This window comes from Aythya marila, assembly GCF_965140915.1.
Source record: "Aythya marila genome assembly, chromosome: 6".
In the NCBI taxonomy this organism is placed as follows: Eukaryota; Metazoa; Chordata; class Aves; order Anseriformes; family Anatidae; genus Aythya; species Aythya marila.
In genome coordinates, this window is record NC_139047.1 from 37,337,181 (window position 1) to 37,354,279 (window position 17,099).

At 48.1% G+C, this 17,099-nt stretch overlaps 1 protein-coding gene across 1 annotated transcript; it reads left to right on the forward strand.

The window, feature by feature from the left end:
• Window positions 1-4,807: 4,807 nt before the first annotated feature.
• LYPD6 (LY6/PLAUR domain containing 6) lies at window positions 4,808-10,045 on the forward strand (the record flags this gene model as incomplete). Its single annotated transcript, XM_082763947.1, has 4 exons — window positions 4,808-4,925; window positions 6,219-6,317; window positions 8,693-8,823; window positions 9,884-10,045. 4 exons carry the CDS (start codon window positions 4,808-4,810, stop codon window positions 10,043-10,045), a joined length of 510 nt encoding a protein of 169 aa, XP_082620073.1.
• Window positions 10,046-17,099: the final 7,054 nt, after the last annotated feature.

Here is a 17,099-nt window from a genome sequence, read left to right on the forward strand (position 1 = left end):
CCTGTGTGGAGCCAGGCTGTCTGGGGCTCGCGTGCGTCGAGGTCAGCCCCTGCTCGCTGCCACCACTGCAGCGGATGTCCCCACGCCGTAACCCATCACAGAGCAGCGGGGCCGCCCCAAATTGGGCCAAATCCATTGATTTCAGGGTCTGCTGCCCCTCCTGCCTCTGTGGCATGCCCTGCAAAAAAATGCAGCATAGGTCTCACGGTGATTTATTGGATCTTCTCTGCCCGTCTTTCTAATTCAGGACTGGTGATAGTCACAGGCTTGAATATTACATCTAATTAAAAATAAAATAGCTGTGGCCCTGCGCCACTGGGTGGTGTATGTGGTGGAGCGAAATGGGAGTGAATTATGTCTCACTTTGCATTTCTCACCTCCTCAGTTTGACAGATTTTAATTTCCATAAATTGTGTTTTTTCTTATGAAGATTATGGCCTGCCTGAATTTTAATCTAATTTTTTTTTCCTTCTGTGCCCAATACTGAGTATGAAATATGCAAGTAAAATATATCTACTTCAGTTTTCTTCCGCATTAACATGAAGCCAAGCTATCCTCTGGGGATGTGTGAATATAAGCAAAGTTTTACTACAGCTCATTAAAACAGCTGCACCTAGGTCAGGTGTTTGTACAGGTCCAAAGAAAACGCCAGACTTGTTGTCAGACTGAAAGTGGAAGCAGTGAGGGTCGTCTGACGAAGATGTCTTGCTACCGTGTCTCGTTAAAGATGGGATTGCATCAGGGAAGAGGGTGGGAGAGGGAACATATTGCACCCCCTGCACTGCCCCAGGACGCGGGCTTTTAGCTCAATGAACGGCAGGCTTTGTAATTAGCAGCAAGGAGATTAGATTGTCCATGTTTCTGGGAGTAATTTGAGCACTAATTGTGTTTGATTGTTTAATTACTCTTGCTTACTGGGATGGAGGAGAGGCGGTGAACTCTTCACAAGAGCTCCTATGGGTTCTTCAGACAGAGGTTGCGTGTGCCTCGCTGCATCCCGGAGCATCGGGAGGCCGGCGTGGATTCAGCCATTCCCAGGGCTGAACTGGAAAGAAAATCTCTAAAATGCAGGTGGAAAGAAGCTTAACTGGGGTGCTGGTGCAGACTTGTGTGTGGTGGGAAGACCACAGCCAGTGGAGCCTCTGGAATGGCTGCCCAGGATCCCGCACGGCTGCTGAAGCTTCAGCTCACGTTTGTCTTTGGACAGTAACATTGCATGGATAGAGGCCTGGGTTTAGTTTTTGGAGGTGTGGAGAGATAACTCTTGCAGGAGCTGGAAAGTCACACAGGTAACGTGCCCAAGGAGCAATTAATTACTTGCATGCACCCAGGAGCAGATCTTCCAGCATCTCCCTGCATGTAGCTCCTTCAGCTTCACGTACTGCCCATAAATAATTGTCCTAGCACGGCGTGGTGTGGGTTGCCACAGCTGCCCTTGCACGTGCGGTGCTTGTGCTGTGGTTTCTGCGATTTCTCGCAGATGTTGCTGCTTTGGCACGCTGTGCTTTGTACCTCGGGGCTGACACATCTCGCCACTGAGAGGGAGTTTTCATTTGCTCCTGCTTTTCTATTTATCTGGAGGCAAAAATGCTGCTTTGGGGCACTGAGATGGAGGATTTTCCACGCGGAAAGATAAGTGTAAGATCAGAGAAATTTGGAGATGGGGCCTGGAGAGCAAGGAGGGGATGTAGGAGGAAGGTGGAACCGAGATGTCAGCAGAAGTTATCCTGAGCATCAGCCTCCTGTAAGACCAGGCAGCCTCCATCTGCACCAGACACCCACCTGGGGGGGACCTGACCATGGAGGAAAACCCCAGAAATGCCCACAAATCGGGGATTCCTTCATGCCTGAGTACTTGTGTGGGGAGATTTGGTGTTTATAAGGAGCTGCAGCAGTGCCTTGCTGTTAGTTAGGAGATATCTACCTCTAGCTACCTGGATATCTAACCTGTGAGGACAAAGACGTCCTCGCAATCAGCCGCTGCCTCCGACAACGCGTCTGCCCCAGAGCCGGAGGCCTGGCGCTGGGTTTTGGGGCCGGGGACCTCCCATTGTCTGCGGCGAGGTGCCTGCGAGGCCGACATGCCGCCTCCCTAATGAGACCTGACACACAGGGCCATCGGGCTGCTGCTTAGGGAATCCAGCGGGTAATTTCCCCAGCAGCGTGTCAGGGCAGAGGGCAGGAAGAAGTAATCCTGCTGCAGAGCAGGCCGAGGATGCCTTTCCGTCTGAAAGGTGCTGCTGAAGCTGGAAAGATTGAGTTAACTGGGGCTTCTGTGTCAGTGCCCCGGGCCTTTTGTAAACAGACTGTATGATCTAAATGCCATGCGACTATTTCCCCTAACTACGGCCCGGTATCAAATTCAGACCAGGCCCATGCCATTTGCTGTTAGGCTGCTGCGTGCACGCTGCTAAATCTGGAGGGGAGCGGAGTTAATTCGGTAGAAAAAATGTGGCACCGTGTGTTGAAGAGCAAGGAGGCAGCTCAGCGATGGCTGGTGCAGCAGCTAAAGCCATTTGGGAAAATATTTTTGTCCAACATTTGGTGATTTTTGGCTGGAAGCCATGAACTAAGAGGGTCTTGTTGGAGAGGGAAACTGTCTTCATGTCCTTAATATGGAACTTCGTAGGGCTCGCAGGCTTTACAAATAGAAGCCATCTATCTAGAGAAAATACCAGTTTAGAGGGGGTAAGAAAGGATAACTGAAAACTGGTTTGGGTCCAAAGTTTGCAGGTTTTAAGTAAAAGAGTTGCATCCAAAATGACTCATATCTTTCCTTTAAAAATGAAAAGAAAATGATACTTCTTATTCATGCGTGTGTAAAAACAGAGGGAATGAGTGTGAGCAGTAATTACTGATCCACTGATTTTATTTGAAATTATTTTTGGTATTCCACTCTCCATGAAATATCAGCATTACCTTAAATATCAACAAACATTTCCTCAGCCAGACGTAGCATATTCATATGTACATTTTGCCCAAAGGACAGAACTTTTATCTATGTCTATGTACCCAAAGTATTGGTAAAATATTGAGTATTCAGATTTCTGACAACAGGTACTTCTATCTATGCCTGGGTATCTCCCTTCACGCTATGTGTGTGTGTATTTGTGCAACAACCCGCTATAAAATGCTTGCTGTGTCTGCAACAGTGGCAGGTGTTTTGTTAAATAACCAATATCAACTTCAGCAACTCTTCTGCTCTGCTCAGGAATTTTTGTATTTATTTTTTTTAAATTCCTTACCTATAATTAAATCTGTTTCAAACATGCAGAATGGAGGTGGGTAAATGAATTCTCTCTATTTATTTGTGGTTCTCGCAGCTCCTCGGAAGTGGTGCTGGCAATTAAGCTATTTGATTACAAGAGGCACGGCTGGGGTATTTTTAGCGTGCAGCTGGAGGATTTCTGCCTCCCTTTCACACAGGACTAACAACCACTTGTCCCCTGGTTCTGACAGCTAGGCAAGTTCCAACAGCTACATGGAAATTTGGCTGAATAAGCAGCTGGTTCCAGAAAATAAGGAGCGTGTGTGATGGAGGGACAACTGGTGTCCTCAACTGGCAGACTTTGAGCAGTGCTATGGGTACAGACACCTTTTGTGACCATGCTGGGGAAACCAAATAAATTGTTTTTTGTATTATATGTGGGAGGACTCAGCTATGGAGCCTAAACACAGCTTGTTTGCTTGTGCTATGTGGCGTGTGACTTGTATTACACGTAGATATGTGCCCCGAAAGCAAAACCAGGCAGAGTGGAGCGTGCCCACTTGATGCCATCGCTTGTGCACTTGATGCTCCATCTCCTCCCGTTGCTTTCGGCTCAGAGCCATCAGGACATGTGGTGATTTAGCTCCAGGTCAGGGTGTATTTGGGCACGAGGAGCTCAGAAACACAACTAGCCCTAAATACAGGCAGGTAGTCCCCTGCCTTGCTGGGGTGGGCTCCGGCTGGCTTTGCTGGGGCTCTTTCTGAGACCACACAGGCAGCCACCCGTCCTCGTTCTCTTTGCTTTCATGTGGCTGGGAGAGGCTCGTTATATTTCCTTTCTGTTTCTAATCAGGATTTCATTTTCCCCCGGCTGATGCACATCTGTGGAGTAGACCCGATGGAAACGGGCATTTCCTCCTCTGAAAGGTTAAAACAACAGCAGTTAACGCACCACACTAAGTGCTATCTGCTTCCGTCAGTATTTTTATGGATTCCATGGTGTTTTAATAACGGGGCTGTTTGCAGAGAAGAGCCAAGCCCAACGACAGGCCCCCAGTAGCCATTGTGCTGCTGGTCCCACACGGGCCTCGAGCGAGAAGCAAATCCTCCACCACCAGACAAAGGCCTGGAGGCAGCAGTGGGAGGTTTCAAGGCCACTGAATCTCCTCTCCCCCCCAAAAATGTTTGATTTATGAAATAACATTAAGTAATTAGTACATAAATAACGTCCCCTGGGCTCACTGAAGGCCTGCCCTTCACAGCTTCCCCTGGTGAGGAGAGGGCTGGGCAGGGCATGGTGCTGAAGAGGAGCCGAGGTAATCGCAGGATGGCTGAGGCTGAAGGCACTACTGGGTCCATCAGGCCAACCAGTGGGTCCATCCATCCTGCTCGAGCAGGGCCACCTACAGCAGGACCACGTCCAGATGGCTGCTGAGCCTCTCTTGCAGGCCGGGGGCTGGTGGGAGCAGCCTGGTTTTGGCGCGGTGGGGTTGCTCCGTCCACGCCATCTCCTCACTTTGTGTTTTGCTGTCCCTAGGTGAGCTTTCTGCCCGCCGCCGCACTCCCAGGGCCACCGCATGAGCACGGCCTCGGCGGGCGATGGCCTCGCAGCCCAGGCTGGCCCGCGTCCTGCTGCTCGGCCTCGTGGCCGGCTGGCTGAGGGCCGCGCAGCCCCGGGACTTCACGGTGAAGGACATCGTCTACCTCCACCCCTCCAGTAAGCATGGACCTTTGCTTCCCAAGGGCTCCTGGTTTGCTGTGTTTTTTTGCTTCAAGGGTTTCTGGCCACCTCGGTCACCCGGTTTGTCCAGGCACACCGATAGTTGTGAGCAAGAGTCAAATGTGGCCATGAGCAGCTGTGGCACAAACTGTTCACAACTTTATTTCTGTGACTGCCTGAAATAATGATATGGCAGTGTTACGCATCCTCAGGTCTTCCATGGACTGTCCTTTTAATAGTTGGTTTGTTCATGTACAAGCTTCGATTTAATTCTACGAGAGTGCTAGCAGAGCTGTGCCTGCCATCTGTTTCCAGAGAAAACTTGTTCTTTCAGAATTAGGCTGGAAATTTTATACTCTACACAGGCAAAATGAAATTCTTATACAGTTACGCCCATAACCATGACCTGCTATCTGTCCAGGGTGAGACAGGTGAGTTTAATCAGTGCTGTACCCTTGTCCCACCCCGGGCTATTCCTTTAGGGCAGCAGCAACCCACCTGAGGAGACTGGGGAAAGGACAGCTGACAAGCAGCGAGTCCTTCTGCATGGCAAAGGACACCTCTGGTACCCAAACAGGGTCCAGCCCACACCGCTGTGCTCCGGAGGTGGGGAAGGGAAGGCAGTAAGGAGGAGTGAGATGTGGCTCACGAAACCTCAGAGGCTCAGCTTGCTTCACCTAGCAAAGATAAATGTGACCCAGTCACCATTTGGCTTCTGAGATGGTGGCAGCGTCTTGAAGACGTATTGAATGTGCTACAGAAACCCTGCCAGGAGACCACTTAAGAAGCTGGGCTCTTCGTTAGGTGAGATAATCAAGGATGGAGGCTGCTGTTAATGACTGGAGGTTCAGCAGATTGAGATTTTTTCCCTTTGGGGACATCAGCCTGCCTTCAAAAGTGGTCATTCATTTCCTCGGTGGGACAGTGTCCAGGAGCGTTTAATCCATCTGATACCACGTTATCAGCACTGGTAGAGTAACAGTACTGGATGAGAGCTCTGAAACCAAGAGAACAAACACTCCTTGCTCTCATTAGTACCCTTTGAAGTGGGTAGTAGGCATTTTTCCTGGGTAAACACGGCCGAACAGAGTCCTTATTGCAGGCATACGTGCCCTCCTCATGCTGCCGGTGCTGGCAGGGCTCTTACAAATCAGGACCAGCTCCTGGCGAAGTTGACAGCTATATTGGTAGTAAGATTTATCCAAAAAGAAGGAATGTTGCCGTGTGCCTTTGAAAAGCAGAACCGGATTAATTGGGTCATTTTAACTGAATATACTTTATTCCTTTCAGCCACGCCATTTCCTCACGGATTTAAATGCTTCACCTGCGAAAAGGCAGCAGATAATTATGAATGCAACCGCTGGGCTCCGGATGTCTATTGTCCAAGAGGTAAGCAGCCACACGCTGGTGTTACCCTACCTTGCAGCACCTGCTCGATGCCCTGGCCACGGGGACAGCGCTGAGCTGTTCTTCCCTCTGCATACTGCAACGCCGGCGGTCGCTGCTCCTGTTTGTGAGCCTCCTCTAGGTGAAAGACGTGTAAGTGATACAAATAATCCCTTAAGCTTTTCTGTCCCGTTGCAGTGGGTGAAGTTTAGGACTTTCATCCACCCCCCGTCCTCCTCCAGCTCGGTTACACATTAAATCAGGCTGACGTTTGTTTAAGGGTTGTATTTCTTTTGCTGGTGTGTGTATGGGAACTGCTTTGTTCAGTTCCCTCCCTTATGGCACCAGGCCCCACCTCACTGACACACCTCAGGGCAGCTGAAACCACCTCTTTTTGGTTGTCATCGAGATCTTTGCAGTGTTTTGGGTTATTAACTCCCATCACTCTGAAGGTGAGGACGTCTCAGGGCGTTGGGTGCCTGTACTCAACAACCAGGTATCAGCAAGCTCCCTCACCTTGCTGAGACCCTCACGAGACATTAAGGTTTTCCCCAGCCCCTGAGAAAGCCCCTTCACAACCAAGGACATGGGAACTGTGCTGGGGACACAGCTGTCCCCATGGCAGCGGGATGCTGCCTGGGTCACCCCTCTGCTGGTGCCTTCTACAGGCTCAGCACCACTGCTCTGCCTCTATCTGGCACCTCTCTGGTCTCTTGGGGGATATTACGAGTGTCCTCACAAACAATATTTATCTTGGAAAGAAAAAAGACAGTAGCTTGAATTCCAGACTAACCAGCTGTGTTTGCAGCCTGTGTCAGAGAGCTTTATCTGCTTGAGAATTTATTTGCTTAAAGAGCTCAAATTGGTACAACATCAACAATAATAAAACGATCGGGCTGGTTGGCACCAGATGAGACCAATATTCCCGGACACTCCCTGTTTTGACAACAGTAGGTGGTATTTGGGGTGATTAATGACGATGTTACCCGCACACAAGCCTGTAGCTTGTGTAAGGAGACAGGCGTGACTCCGAGGCCTGCGTTTAGCAATAACCAGCAGAACTGACTTGACCAAAAACTGTTAATCTGGAAAGAGAAGTTCGTGCTTAATAGCTGTCAGGGGAGGGGAACACCCTGCTTTGGTGTGGGATGTTAGAGATGGGAACAGGCGAGCTGCGAACCTGGGGCTACCTGTGAGCTCCAGGTCAGAGGGCTGCTTATCTCCTGAAACCACGTGTAGGATACAAGGGGTACCACATTTTAGGTACGACAAAAATTTATTACAATGGAAAGTTAAAGCATGAATCCCTGTACTGAGCAGAGATTGGGAGAAGCGCTTCCTAGAAGACAGGCCTCCTGCTGTGCATTAGCCTTGTTTGCTGGCATTTCTTAGCTTCAGCTCAAGCAGAAACTGTTAGTGATCTAATTTGTATGGGAATACTGCACTTAGTGCTCCCAGTCCTCTATCTTTGGATGTCCTGTGGGCGGGCCAGCAACTTGTGCAATGGGTGATCACCCCTGCAGCGGTGCTGATGCTCCAGCCACCGAATGCAGCAGCCAAAAATGCTGTGGCAGTTTGGGAAGCTGGCTCCCACAAGCCAACGTGCTGCTCTGGGCCATGTGGAGTACCAGGTCTGGTGTTTCTGTACCCAGCTTAAAGCAGAAAGGGCAAACTTCTCTCGCTGGGCACATCCCAGCCCTGCTGGCTTGCTTAAATTTAGCCTTGCTGTCTGGGACCTGACTCACCTTTTTGGAGCAAGCTGCCTGCAGCACTACGGTGCTTAAGAGCATCACCTTTCATGCTGCGATATCTTGGTTGAATTGCTCTAAATTTCTGTTCTTTTAGGTAATAAAAATGCACAGGAGTTGGGCCCATGAAGCACATGGGGTCCTCCTCTGTCCCCATCCCCAGAGCAGTACCTGTGGGTTAGGTGTGGTGCTTCAGGTTGTGCAGGGGAACAGACACATCTCCAAGATGGTTGCACAATATTTGCTAAAATACACGGTACCTGTTAACCTAGACATGCTTGGAAACAAGAAAGAAGCCACCTTGAAAGAGTTACAGGTTGCTAGAAGCTTTATTTGTTCCATCTGGGCCCTGAGAATTCATCAGAGAAGCAAGAACTGTTACTGTGATTGCTTCAGTTTGTCTGTAACATACAGACCCACATTGCTGTTGGGAACAAATCTTTGAGTTCCAGGGTGCTTTGGGTTTGGGTCAGAGCTCGCAGTGTGCATTCAGTGACATCTATGTATTGTAATAAATACAACAACATTCTCTTCTTTGAAATGCTAAGGTTTCTTTCCTGTTTCTTCTTACACGTAGACTATCAAAAGCCTCGAATTTGTCAGGTAAACACATTTTTCTGTGCTTTCTAGGTACGAGGTACTGCTTCAGCCAACACATGATGAAAGTTACCGGGGAAAGCGTATCCGTCACCAAGCGCTGTGTGCCACTGGAGGACTGTCTGTCTACTGGATGCACATACGTGAAGCACGAGGAATACAAGGTGAGGAGAATTGCCTTTTCCTTGTATAAATGCTGGGCAGAATCTGCCTGGCCCCTGTCGGGAGTCCGACTGGTTGGGTGGGTAACTCAGCCTCGTCAGAGATGGAGTTTCTGTTCTTAACGAGCTCCAGCTCACTTCCATTTGTTAGGGAGACAAAGGAATAGCCTCTCCCAGAACAAAAGCATAATCTCTGTAAATAAGTGTCCTGGCAGCAGCTCAGAGGAGAAAACCGCTCCCCTCTGCCGGGAAGTGGGAAGTGCTTTGTGTGGTGCTGCAGCCTCTGCTCCGTGACCCTCCCCGGCTTTCTGCCTGACACGGGCAGGGGAAAGCCCCCAGCCCTCAGCAGCAGGGGTTTTTGTCTGAACAGAACAGTTATGCATAAAAGATGTTTCTGAAGATTGATATTCAACCTTCCCAAACTTCTCCAGCGGGTTAAAATCAAAAGCTTTCTGGATGCTCAGGCACTCTGCAGTCCCTTCTGTGCTTTGCACGTACTCATCTTGGTGCTCTCAGCCTCTGGTGCAGTGCGTTAGTGGCCTTCTTGCTCTGAATCTATGTTCTCCATCAGGAAAATATTGCAGCTGGGCTTTCCTGTCCCCAGGGAGCAGAGCTGAAGGCGGGCAGTGCTTGTAGACTGCCACAAGAAGTGTCTCAGACCAGTGCCTGCATAAAAGGTGAAGGCAACAACAAAAAAATCTGAGAATATGGGAATAGTTGCCCATTTCTTTGAGTTCTGACTCTGCTTCTACAAAACAGCATTGCTTTTCCCATCAAATTAATTATTATTATTATTATTTTGATTATTATTATTATTTTGGTGGGGAGAAAAGAAAAATAAGCTCTTCATTGGCTAGTGCAGAGAACGCCCTGCATTGTTCCTGCACAGGTGGAAGAGCTTGTTGAATTGTTCTCAGTCGATGGGCTTGAAAGAAAGAAAGAAACAAGCAAAAAATCATTATGGAGACCGTGCTGATTTGCAAATGTCACAATTTCCTGTCTGTCTTTATTCAGTGGCAGTGGTATTTTCCAAATAACCGAGTTGACACCTCCTTTCTTTCAGGTATGCACTTCCTGCTGCGAAGGCAGCATCTGCAATTTGCCTCTCCCAAGGAACACAACCGACGCCGTGTTCACGACCCTGTCCCCCCTCAGCAGCACAAAAGGACTTTCCTGTCCCGTAACGCTGACAGCCGCGTGCCTCTTGTTGGGGCTCCTGTCGTAGCATCGCCTTGTGCTGCTCCACGTGGCACACAAGCATGAGGATCCAGCCTCCTCACACGTGCTCAGGATCTGTTTTCTGGAGCTATCTTTGAAAAACTGACTTTTGTTAACAGTGAACTGGTGATCCTGGTATGTAGATGAATTTGAAGGAGGTAAAAAAAAACAAAACAAAACACGTTTCTTCACCGTTTGCTGAAGAAACTCATGTAAAACCTGTCCAGAATTAGGGCTTAGACTGACGCATACCACTTTTCTAAATGTCTGTCTTTTCTCCAAGATGATTATTTTCATTTAGAAGTACTCCATCGCTGCCACCTCCTGTTGTCACCACTTCCTCAGTTGAAACGTTCTCGTTTTCATCATTTGGCGCAGCAATGGCTCCAGTTAGCCCGTTTTGAGAACAGGCAGTAAATCACATAGAGCTGCTCTGCCTCTGCAGGCTCCATCTCTTCTCCTCCCCTTGGAGGGGGGACAAGCCATGTGCTGCAAGGGGCAGTCTGGACAAGGGGACACACGGTTACTGCGTGGGAGAGGCTGGATCCTGAACAGTTTGTCTCGTTTTGTGGACACACTGCCACTGCAGAGTGTGGGATAGCACTGGCTGCAGCTCTGTGTTGGTGACCTGTGCTTCTGCTTTTGTCTGGACATTGTGTATGCAATATTTATTTTTGTATGTTGAGTAGGCTCTAAGTGTTTAAACAATACTTAACACAGTTATTGCCAGGAAAAAAAAAAAAAAAATAGGTTGTTTTGCAAGTGGGTAAGCCTGTAGTATATAAATTATCATAAATATATAAATATATATAAATATATATAATGTTTTGCATCACTGTTGAAAAAGAATCGACTTTGTTTTGCAAGGTCAGTTATAAAAACAGGGTGTCTGTGGACTTCTTTTAAAGCTAAACAATTATTATTATTTTTTTTTTATTTAAAAAGCACCATAATCATAAATTTTTCTTTGGGCTAATTTTGCCTAGTTGTGCTCCAAGGTAACTTGGGCATTTTGATGCGAGATAAGTATTTTTAAAATTTCCATGTATACTTATTGTCAAAATTGAACTTTGAGCACTGGTTCTTCCTTTTTTTTTTTTTTTTTTTTTTTTTTTAAACCTTTTGCATATAAAACTAATCTTTCGAGGCTAGCCTAGCTGCTGGCACTCAAATCCTTGCATTTTGAAGTCCTTTCAGTGCTCCTGTGACTTGCTCACAGCTCTCTAGTGTTAAGGGGGTAGTTGCAATCTGCTATTTTATGCCAGTTAGACCGACCTTGGAGACCCTGAAAAAAAAAAATAAGCCCTGCTGTGCCCTCCTGTGCCAGCTCTCGGGAGCAGAGCTGCTTGCTGCGTGTGCCTTTGGAGGAGGACACAGGGGACGAGTTCTCCTGCTACGATTTAAATATTTATTAATTACTATTATCCTGCAGAACTGGAGCTGAAGTTGGGAATGTGCTTCAGCTGTTGTGGTGTGTGGTATTTGCCCCATCCTGTGCAGGTGCTGGCTGTTCAGCAGCAGGATTTGTAACCTAACTCTCCCAACCTAACCTGTGCTATGGTGACTCCAAATGTGCTGCCTGTAACCACATGGACCACGCTGCAAGAGAGGCACTTTCCTTCCCAGGGAGCTGGAGGAGCACTGCCACCACGCTAAGAGGCACGTAGCCACCTACTACCCAGAGCATCTGGGGGAAAGCTGCCTTCATTCTGTCTTCAGGCAGACCAGAGACATTTTGACTTCAGCTCCCCTTGCAGTCAGTGAAGGATAAGGTGGCCTTCTTCATATGCTACGGTGGGGGCAAATTGTCTCAGCTGCGGCACACGATGGGACTGAAAAGAGCAGGTCCAGGGGATGGAGAAGAAGCTGAGACCCTGCACATGACTCTCCCCCCGTCGGGGGTCTCTTAGAGCATTTATTGCTGAGCTGCACCATATTTATTGTCAGGCGCTAGATAGGTGATATTCTTTTTAAATGTCTAATTTTTTTTTAACTATTGTAAATGCTGTACATTTGTATAAATAAATGTTTTAAATCTTCTGGTGATGTGCCTCGTTGCAACCCTTCTTCCTTCCCCAGGGTCCAGAGAGGAGCCGTATTTAGAGCACTGTCACTGCTGCTGCTTTAATTTCTGCTCCCTCTGATGAACCTTTCCTCCTATCAGTCTCCCATGGATTTGTTACAAATTGTTTTATAGTAAGCATTTAATAAAACAAAGCAGTAACGTCCCCAGACTTGTTTGTGACCCATGGAGCCTCCTTTCCTTCAACTCCTCTTAAAAAGCTTGGAGTTTTCCGTAACTCTGTTGCCACTCGTTTAGTCCCAGTGCCTTCTGGTGGTTTTCATGCAGTTATTTCCAATTTGTACTCCTGAATCCAACACTTATTTGGTTGTAAACTAGCTGAAGGATTCTGACAAGGTAAGCTTTGAGCTATACGCTCCACAATAATAGTAATGAAAAACAAAAACCTTACTTATGTTTTTATAAATTAAAGATATGAGATTATATCTGCAGTAGGGGAGACGCTGACAGTCCCTGTTCCTCCCTGACACAGAAGTGAATTTCCATGTTTTTTTTTCCTAATTCCCTGGCTGTGTTGAGGCTCTCCTGGCCCCAGAAGGATGGGAAAGTAACACATCAAAGCTTGCAAGGGCACAACAGCAAGAAACCAGGAACAATGGGTGAGCACATCGTGCAATTAATGCTACGTGCCTAAAGCAGCAGCAGGAGGCTTTAAGAGGGGTTAGTGTCAAGACGTTGGCAGGTCTCACGTCGTAACAAAAGATGCGACGGCACCTTACGTGTGAGCTTCAACAGCTTGCAAAACAGTGGGGTAAACTCCTGAACAAGACATTATTTTGTTTTTCAGCTAAAAAATAATGGCATTGGTCAAGCCCAAAGCAGAAGGGCACAGTGAATCGCTTTCGCCTGAAGCTGCCACCCCAGCCCAGCCCCTGTCCATGCCTTAAATTCCAGTTCAATGCCTTATTTTACCAATAACTGAGTCCTAGCACTTAGCTTAAAGCCAAGGATATGCCATGTACCTCCAGCTGACACCGGCAGCCTTCCAAAACCCAACCTAGAGTAGCCCTGCTCCAAGCGGTCACGTTACATTCACCCCAAAAAATAAACCCTCCCCTTGTAGCTTAACATAAATATGCTAGGTATAAAACAACATGGCATTAATTACAGCCTGACCGGCTTTACTGAGACCATCCAGCAAATGAAAACTAATGAAAACTTCCCCCGAGCAGAGCTTTGTGTTCCTGCAGCTCCTGTGAGAGCGGCCCTGAGCCCCGCTGGAAAACCAGCACGGGCCGAGCGGCCTAGGTGCACCTCCATGCCAGGCCCCATCCACCACTTCCCTGGGGAAACCAGCTCTGGAAATCCTCCCTCATGAAGGACTCCTACCTTCAAAGACCACTTTTCAGTCCCTAAAATATAAATCTCACACATAAATCTCACCCTGTGCAAGAGGCGGGCAGGCACGCTAGCACCCATCTGTCTGTAAATATCCTACATTTTACTTCGACCACACATCTAAAGGCACATCTTTTGGGAAAAATAAGAGCAGGGTGTGCACAGGGAAGCACGAGCTGAGCACAAATAGCTCTTGAATACGCACAGTGGGTGCTGAAGGCTGCGGTCCCAGCCACCCAGGAGCCCCGCACCTCAACGCCTAGTAAATAATTTCCCAAACAGGATGGCTAGCTGCATAGCTGGTGGGTTTTTTATGTGTTGCTTACCGTTAAGCAATAGGCTGAGCACACAGAAAGAACTTAATAGGGTGAATCATCAGGTAAAAAAAGCCTAAAATCTGATCAGAGCGACACGCGGCACGGCCTGGGCAGGGCTGGATCTGCAGCACGCTGCCGGCCCTCCCTGCTGTGCTGGCACACGGACGGTGTGAGCTCCCACCCAGTCCCCCCCAGTTGTTTTTTTTTCCTAAGGGCATTACATTTGTGTCAGAATCAGCCCATGATAATCGTGGCTTTGTTTCAAAGGGTGGCTCCGAGCCACTTCACAGCACCAGGCTGGCATTAGTGCCCCGGCTCTGCTGTGCTTCCCATCCGAGCCACAGATCCTGCTGTGGGAATTACTGGTGTTACCGAGTGTGCTTTTGTAGGTCTCTGAACCCCAAACTTCCCCCATCTCCTCTTCCTCACCTCTCCCAGACACCACAAATGCTGAGCCAGCAGTGATGCCGTGCTCGTCCCTCGCACCAGGCTCCCTTCTGTGCTCTGGATCAAAAACACTCGTCTCAACACTCCGCTAGGGAGAGCAGAAATCTCTAAAAACAACCAATCCAACCCAAACCCCAGGCATGTAACTGCTGCAGGTGAACATATTAGCTCTGAAAATAACTAATACCCACACCTCTAGCTTGCCAGCTCCACTCCAGCACTTAAGTCCCATTCAAGTTAGTAAATAACTCGTGTCAAGATTTTTTTAGCTTCAGGTTTTCTGCTCTGGGACACCACTACAGGGCATGGGCTGCGTGGCACGTGGCTGACCAGCAGCAAAGCCAGCCCTTGGGAAGCCCCAGCTGGGACAAAACCACATGGGTACGGCAACGCAAAATCTCATTGAATGTCTTGAGGCATTTCTCCACTCACCATGACAGTTTCTCAGCAAATACTGCATCAGATTTCAACCTTAGGTTGCCTTCCTCCAACTGTTTGATTATTTTCAGAGCCAAGAGCCTGTCTCAGGACACAACTTACCAGCTCCAAGGATTGCCAGCCAGCCCCAGGACAGCCAGGATCAGTGGGGCAGCTCAGCGAGGTCTGTGCTGCAGGACAGAGCAGTGGGACCCAGCTGGAGCTCAGAGCCCGTTAACCACCTGTGGGATCGCTGCTTTCCCCATCAGCAGGTGGGTGAGGGAGAGGTTTTTCTCCTTAATTTAAGAGCTTTTGCGTTTGGGTGTAATGTTTAGGGTGTGATCTTGCAAACACTTCAGTTATAGTCACCTGCTTGAGGCAGGTGTTAGCATACACACACCGAGCTTAGACCCCAGGTGAGAAAACCTTCATGTGCCCAAGGCAAAGTGGCACCCCTGGAGCAGCTGGAAGGGGACACGTGGACTCACTGCGTGCATCCCACAGCAAAGACGTGCTCCTGACAAAGAACATTGTCAGATGCCGTTAGCCCTTGGGAAACAAAGAGAATTATAACAGAGGGGGACCCTGTGAAAAAGCCAACACATCGCTGTTATTGCAGCTGATACAACTTGCTGTTGTTGTCCTCAAGCAGCTGCTGCAAGCCTCGAGCACGTGGCTGTGCGTGTGTGCATGTAGCTCCTGGGCACCTCCCAGCTGCACGAAACATTTCCCCAAGCGAGTGCCTGCCCGCACGAAGAGCTGGGCTGCGAAAGCTCCGACCTTCCTGCAACAGGGAGCCTGAAAGCCTGCTGAGCTGCACCTTTATTCGGTGGAAATCAGAGCAGCTCAGCTGGCTTCAGCAAACTGATTTCAAACACAAGAGGCCCAGGTCACGCCAGAGGCAGCAGCTCGGGCTCAGGTGCAGCTGATGTTGGTGATTGCTGCTCGGAGGTCTTTGGCCAACAGCCTCGGTAACAGGGGCAAACTTCAGTGCTTCACAACCAGCTGCAATTAAAGGCAATTAGCCCAGCTTAAGCTGTGCTCCAAGACAAAAGGTAATCACTTAAACTGCAGGACTTTCACTCCGTATTTTTATTTATAATTAATTTTTCCAAAAAGCTCATGTGCACTGTCACAGCACCCCATTTACACACAGCACCAGCCCCTCTGACGCTTTTCCAAGCTGAGTCCGAGAGCAGCCCACAGCCCCCTGGAACACACCGTAACATACAATGAAGTATTTATGCTAAAATGCATATCTGTGGTAAAAAACAGCTATTCAGAGAGAATGTCAGCGGTTGTTTATGGTTTTTGACTTTGTGTTAAAAAAAATTGGAAAAAAAAAAAAAAGAAAAATTTGTGTGAAAATGACCTGTTTTGCTAGAAAGATGGATATATAAAAATACCCATGCATTAAATGCTTCATTTTGGGTCACACAAGGTATTTCAGCCCCCAAGTATTCACCTGCCAATTATTTCATGCAGCATTTATGCTCTTTCACCAGGAAAGTGTGAATATTTATTCACCTTCCTTCTTCATCTCTGCTGCAATGCTAGCAAGGCTTCTCCATCACTCACGTGGTCCCAGACGCAAGACCTGATACCGGTGTCCACTAAATACGAGCTTGAGAGCAAGAGAAGGAATTAATTTAATAAACAGGGCCACACGGGCAGATTTGAAGTGTTAACGCTATGGTTTAACAAGTTACCTGATTTCTTAAATGGATGATTTCAGACGTACTTACTGGGTATATTCTAATGTAATAGTAATAACGTCCTCATCTATATCTGCCAGACTATATCATCTATACCTATCAGATGTTTTAGAAGCTTCAATTTGGCCATGCATCCCCGAAAACCATTTCCAGGCATATTTTGAACCATCAGCCTTCATGTTTCTTCCAGTCCAGGAGGCAAACCGCATGGAGAGCTGCTCTGTGATGAGAGCAGAGTGGAGGAAAAAGCCTGGGCAGAACCTCTCAGAGCCAGATGAGCTCACAGACTGAATTCTCTGCGTGTTGCTGTGACAAAGCAGCTCACATCCTGCAGCCTCCCCTTGCTGGAGCTGTCTGAAGTTACAGCTGCGCTTCCCTGCAGGTTTACGAACCAGCGTGTCGCTCGTTGAATGATGCTGCAATTAGCAAGAAAGGGCAGTGAGCCTGTGGACAAGAGAGCACGTCAAAGAAAAGGGGCCTTCTCCTGCCAGAGACACCTTTGACCTTGAGGATTATTTTGAGGTGTTCTTTTTTCCAGCCAGCTGGCTGCTGGTGGAAGGAGAATGAGAGTTCTTTACTGTTTAAGCTCTTATAAACAAGAGTCGTTTGATTACCTGGCTTATTTTTCCTGTGCTCTACAAATGTGTGCACACAGGACACGAGCCTGATTGCCAATTTTGAGGATGCTGAGTTCAGAAGAAGTGATCCTTAATAAAAAGAGGCTTTAAAAGAGCCGAGCACAAG